Below are 5,962 nucleotides of genomic sequence, written 5' to 3'. Positions count from 1 at the left end.
TTCTAGAAATGTTTCTTTTTTAAGAAAATTTCTGAGTTTGATCTCAACATTTTTTAATTTTTTAGCAGAAATTTAGTCACCCTAATATACTGATGGACATAACACAGTTATTTTAAAATACTTTTAGCATGAAAAAGATGAATAAAAGTATTAATTAAGTGTTTTAAAAAGCACTTTGTTTTTTAAAACAAAATTATATCAACAACAGTATAGCAAGGACTAAATTAAGTGGTTGTTTAGTTTAAGATATGAGCAAAAAATAAATAAAAAAAAGCTGATCCGTCCCAGAGTCCTGTGTTAATCAAATCTTTCCCCAAACTTGATACAGAAAAGAAAAAAAAAAAAACGTCCATGAAAGTTCTGAAATACCACGTGACGCCACCAGGTGGCGGAAACGTCAATTTAAGTAATATCTTAAAATCTTAATGAGGTGCATCATCCAGAGCAGACGTCTACATCTCCAGTGCTTCTGTCCTACGACGTTTGGATGCATCCCTGCTTCAACACCTCAGTCAACAAAGGTTTAATTACCTCCTAAGGATGTCAGCAAGTTTTTGTAAACAATTCATTTGTTTCAGGAGCAGGACAGTGGCATCAGAGGAGAGGCATTTTGGCCAGTGTGGCTAAAGCTGCGATTCTCCAAAACACTGTAGGTGATTTAATTACTATTTCCTTTGAAGTTCAGTGGAGTGTGGACAAAGCAAGACAGATGATAAACCATTAAAAATGATTCCGTGATTGTTGCGATTTCTAGTGCAGAAAGCATCCAACGCAGCGTAATGTTCTGTCACCTTCTGGCCTTTTGTGGCTAAATTGTTGCTCTTACACCAAACCTGTACAAAAAATCTGCAACTCTCATGCCTGAACCACAAAGAACGTTACGCCAGAACTTATTCAGCATATGTGTTTTTGTCTGTCTTTTAGCGCATTATCTCTGTTTTGGAGAAGCCAAAAAGAACTTCAAGGGAGTGTAAAAAAAATTGCGAAATTGAGGAAGATAATTTGGATTTTGACATTTTGTTTTCTAATGCAATACTTCAAAATGCAAGTAAAAAATGTTGACAGAAACACAATCACTGACCCTTTTTCGATATCAGTTTTACTATTTTTGTTATTCAGTTGAGAGAGTATTTCTCTATAATTTCAACTTTCCCTAAAATAATACTGTAAGAGGCTTTTCAGTCCACTGTAGCCTTTTTTCCAGTGATTTTGCAAAATCCCAGCATCCAAGTTGGCTCTGCATCGCTACTGCTCTGGTTTTTTAATTTGACAAATTGAATTACAAATAACCTGTAAATAAGTTGATGCAGTCTCATATTCCTGAGGATAAAAGACACAAGAAACAATGAAAACTGATTTAAAACTTACTTATTTTTGAGGTTTTGTATAATCTTGGTTAGCCAGTCCTGGTTTACAGCGGCTAAACTGCGTTGAGGAGACAGGAAGACAGCCAGACTCAGAACCACCCAGCACAGGACAGCCATCTGAATGGATCAAATCCGACATTAAGACAATAATAAAAGCATGCAACCAAGTTCATGACAAATGATGCAATGATTATATTTTAANCCCTTTTTCTATATCAGTTTTATTATTTTTGTTATTCAGTTGAGAGAGTATTTCTCTATAATTTCAACTTTCCCTAAAATAATACTGTAAGAGGCTTTTCAGTCCACTGTAGCCTTTTTTCCAGTGATTTTGCAAATTCCCAGCATCCAAGTTGGCTCTGCATCGCTACTGCTCTGGTTTTTTAATTCGACAAATTGAATTACAAATAACCTGTAAATAAGTTGATGCAGTCTCATATTCCTGAGGATAAAAGACACAAGAAACAATGAAAACTGATTTAAAACTTACTCATTTTTGAGGTTTTGTATAATATTGGTTAGCCAGTCCTGGTTTACAGCAGCTAAACTGCGTTGAGGAGACAGGAAGACAGCCAGACCCAGAACCACCCAGCACAGGGCAGCCATCTGAATGGATCAAATCCAACATTAAGACAATAATAAAAGCATGCAACCAAGTTCATGACAAATGATGCAATGATTATATTTTAATATGTAAATTCAAGTCTCATTTTATTGTTAATTTTAAATAGGTTTCTTTGTCTCATTAGTTTTACAGGTTAAAAATCTTGACCAGGGAATGTCTTGTCCCTGATCAAATAAATTTTAAAATATAAATAAATTGATAGTTTTACCTTCCTGCTGAGTTCCAGAGGGATCTGCCAGCTGCAGGTCTGATGAAATGACAGAAAATTGCAAGGTTTTATAGTTCAAATTTTAAAAATATATATATATTGTATTAGAGATTATTTATATATTGGCAAACTGAGTTATTGGTTAAAAATGTATGAAATTTTAAATTACTTTTTTGCAGTTGAAAGTTTTCTAATTTTTTCACAGATGAGGACTATGCAACACAAACATAATCCAAGCTGCTGTGCATTTTTAGTCAAGAAGTTGCTATAATAAAATTGTTACCTCTCGTTTAGATGCACAAGGAGTCTTCCACTTTGTCTGGACACTACTTCCAGTTCTGCTACAATGACGCTCGGTTGGGAAGTGATTTTTATATGTGTGAACAGGAAATGAACACCTCATTAGACAACTCCTGCAAATTAGGCCAAACCTATCACACTTGAACCGCCTCGAGCATTGATAGGTGCTTTTACTAGAATTGTGCTAAAATAATGGATTGCTCAAGAATATCTTACTTGTGTTTAGCAAGAAAAAAAAGTTTCTATCGTCTTCAGGGTTTTGCAATATTTGGTGTAATAAGAACATATGCCTGATGGATCGTCCTCTTCCAATTATTTGTATTTTGTACCAGTTAACTCAGGGAAAAGGAACTTAAAAAGATGTAAAAGTGTTTCACTTAAAGTAATACATTTGTAAATAACTCAATTAAGGCGTCCTTGCACCTAAATGGTCATAAGTTTGCATATATTATGACCCGACATTTTCACAGATCTGCCATGTGTTTGAAGTTTAAAGCATGGGATATATCAATAAGGTTATTATTCTTCAGTGGTATCTCTAGTCAGTCAATCCATCTGATCAGCTTTGACTTGATATTGTCCACATCACCATATCGTTGATCACAACCTTCAGTATTTCTGCACATCGCTTGTTAATATCGGTCAGAATGCATGTGATGCAGCGAAATGTGTCCTAAAATGCAGCAATGGCTGCATTAAGCTTCTGCATTTACGCATGTTGGTTGTGTATGTTTAGAAAAGCACAGTTTATAATCACTCTGTTGTCCATGCTGATTTAAAATTGCTCTATTAACTCTAAATGTGTGTTGTATGATCAACAGATTCAACATCAAATCACCTTCATGCAGGCTGCCTTATATGAATGCTGCTTTAAATGATTAGCTTTACAACTACATTAAAACAACATTTTGAAGGTTTACAATATATGAAGGGCAAGGCTGGAGAAAGGCTGGCCAACGAACAGCTTTCATCCCTGCAGCTCCTTCTCCATTGTAAAGTCTCAGTCCAGTTGGTTAATGTTTTGTTTGGTTCTAATCAAGTTGGGTGCGTCGCCATTGGCAACATGTTTCTCACTACACAGGCGGGAACGTGGTCAGGAATATGGAATAGTGTGCGGGTCGTGCACAGGAGCTATTGACTCTCTGATTATGTCATTTTGCGCGCGTTTCCTTGGGAGGCCCGTTTCTTTGAAATCTCTTAGTTAATTGGCTTGTTACAGTTTTCTCCATCCAGTTGACGTTGTCTGCGCTCATCAAGGGACATAAATCCACAGGCCAATCAACAAATCCAGTCTGCTGCTATTAAAATTGCTTTTGTGCAACACTTAGCTTGACCCGGCTTGCAATACCGCTAAGGTGGTTCCAAAAAAACGGCGCAGAATCTCAACTTGAAAATTGATTGTTATTGCAGGTCACTGTGTCATTCAAGTTATGCATGATGTCAGGATGTAAAGAATAATGCTTGAAAACAACTGTCAGTAATGTCATTCACATCTTCCAGAAAACAGAATTGGAGATATCACTATCAGCTAACTTCAAGAGATTCAAATTGAGGCAACACCAGAGTACTGAATGAATGGAAGTGCTAATAGTGCCTTTTATTAAGTACAACATGTGCAAGAAATGTTGTACTTATATTCCTGTTTATATGTTAAAAGTAGCAGACATGGTCTAATGCAGTGTTTCCCAACCCTGGTCCTCAAGGCACACTTGAAAGTTTGGACCACCACCCCTGATAATGCTGTCCTGGTTAACACTGCCAGGGCATATCAACACCAACAGCCCCACAATGTCCAGAGCCTTCAGCATGTCTTTTACCGCCCAGGTGCCTGTCATTTTTTTGACTCCCCCAGTGACCTCCTTCATTTCATTGTCAATAATAAACCAAACCTGTTTTTCTTTCTAAGTTGTAGAATTTCCTTGTTTGACAAACAAAAGTCTTTCTCCATAGCCTTTCTGAATTCCTCCTATTCCTACATCTTTGCCTGTATGACCACAAAAGCTGCAGGCCGTCTGACCATACCTGCCAGCTGTTTCAAGAGACTACTTCAGGGTAGTCTTCCAGTCTAACCTGAAGACTTCCTTCCTTATCTTGACAACTTCCACCACTCCTTGTTTTCACAAACAAGACCCAGGTCTGCCTGCAGCCTCCCTGCCAGTTGATGAAACTCCCTACCAGGTGGTGTTCAGTTCATAGTTCTGACTTTACCACAAGTCTGATGATTACAAAATCGACCAGTAGACCATTGACAGGACACAAAATACACATTTGAACAAACACACCGTCTGCTTGGACATCGCATGCCAGCAAAACTCAGATTCAGTGTGGGGAAGCTGTTCCTCCTTATCACAACCTTCCTGGTAGATTAATTTTTCTCCAGACAAACATTACTGCCCCCAGAACCACAACCTCCATGTCTTTCTTGCTAGATACGTGATATCTAGCAAGATATCACCCAAAACCTTTGACTCAAAAACCTTTTTGCAATGCCCAGAATTAGCATGCATTGGTCCCTGCTATTGCCACCAACCTCATACCTCATTGGTACCTCATTGGTACCTCACTGGTACCTCATTGGTACCTCATTGGTACCTCACTGGTAACCCAGGAGTCAAGACTCCTGGGTTACCAATACTGTTCATTCTAAAGCAATAGCATTACAAAATAGTTGCTTTTCTTATTCCAGTGAGCAGCTTCTGTTCGTTTTTACACAAATTTTAAAACCGTTTATATGCACAAAAGCAAGGCTATATAGTTTTCTGTACAAAACCACAAATAACACATTTATAAGTTTATTTTTTTACTTTTTATGCAGGCAAACAATGTGTTACAATGTTCAATATGGATGCTTTTTAAAAATAGGCATATGTGGCAACATTATTTCATTGAAAACAACTTTTTTACTTGACTGTATTAGATTTTAAAAATTAAGAATGATCAATACTTTGTTGGTTTCAAAGTTGCTTTATTGTATCCTCAAAACCCATGACAGCTTTTTGTCCTTGTTTTCTGGTTTTAGACACTTTGCCTGTTCTCACCCTACCATATTTTGTATGGCCTATCTTTTCCTTTTACCCTATTACATTTTTCCACGTCCTCCTCTTCCTCCTCTTGACCTGCCACCTTTTGCAGGTCCTCCTCTTCCTCCTCTTGACCTGCCACCTTTTGCACGTCCTCCTCTTCCTCCTCTTGACCTGCCACCTTTTGCAGGTCCTCCTCTTCCTCCTCTTGACCTGCCACCTGATGCGCGTCTTCCTCCTTTTGCCATATTGTCACCTTTCGTACTTCTTCCTCCTCCCACCTTGCGACGCCATGGACATTGTTTTACTGTTCCCGCATTGCCTTGTTTTCCTCCTCCTCTCTTCATCTCGCCACCTTTCTTACGTCTTCCTCCTCCTCTCCTCACCTCGCCACCTTTCTTACGTCTTCCTCCTCCTCTCCTCACCTCGCCACCTTTCCTAC

General features: G+C 38.2%; 1 protein-coding gene and 1 long non-coding RNA gene across 2 annotated transcripts in view; both read right to left on the bottom strand.

Moving 5' to 3' along the window:
• Positions 1 to 1,836: 1,836 nt before the first annotated feature.
• On the bottom strand, positions 1,837 to 2,566 carry LOC107838467 (uncharacterized). The gene is made up of 3 exons (XR_001664535.1): positions 2,484 to 2,566; positions 2,201 to 2,239; positions 1,837 to 1,973 (listed from the first exon to the last, which is right to left on the bottom strand). It is a non-coding gene; the product is annotated as an uncharacterized LOC107838467 (long non-coding RNA).
• Positions 2,567 to 5,539: 2,973 nt separating this feature from the next.
• Positions 5,540 to 5,962, bottom strand: part of LOC107838470 (uncharacterized) — a 2,907-nt gene continuing 2,484 nt past the window's right edge. The window contains exons 5-6 of the mRNA XM_016680906.1: positions 5,924 to 5,958; positions 5,540 to 5,801 (exon numbers count right to left, since the gene is read on the bottom strand). Coding sequence (XP_016536392.1) covers positions 5,540 to 5,801; positions 5,924 to 5,958 — 297 coding nt within the window. The remainder of the gene's footprint in view (positions 5,802 to 5,923; positions 5,959 to 5,962) is intronic.

The sequence above is a fragment of the Poecilia formosa genome, unplaced genomic scaffold (assembly GCF_000485575.1).
Source record: "Poecilia formosa unplaced genomic scaffold, Poecilia_formosa-5.1.2 Scaffold262, whole genome shotgun sequence".
Lineage (NCBI taxonomy): Eukaryota > Metazoa > Chordata > Actinopteri > Cyprinodontiformes > Poeciliidae > Poecilia > Poecilia formosa.
The sequence above is the reverse complement of the archived record's forward strand: the minus strand, read 5'-3'. Positions and strand labels throughout refer to the sequence as shown.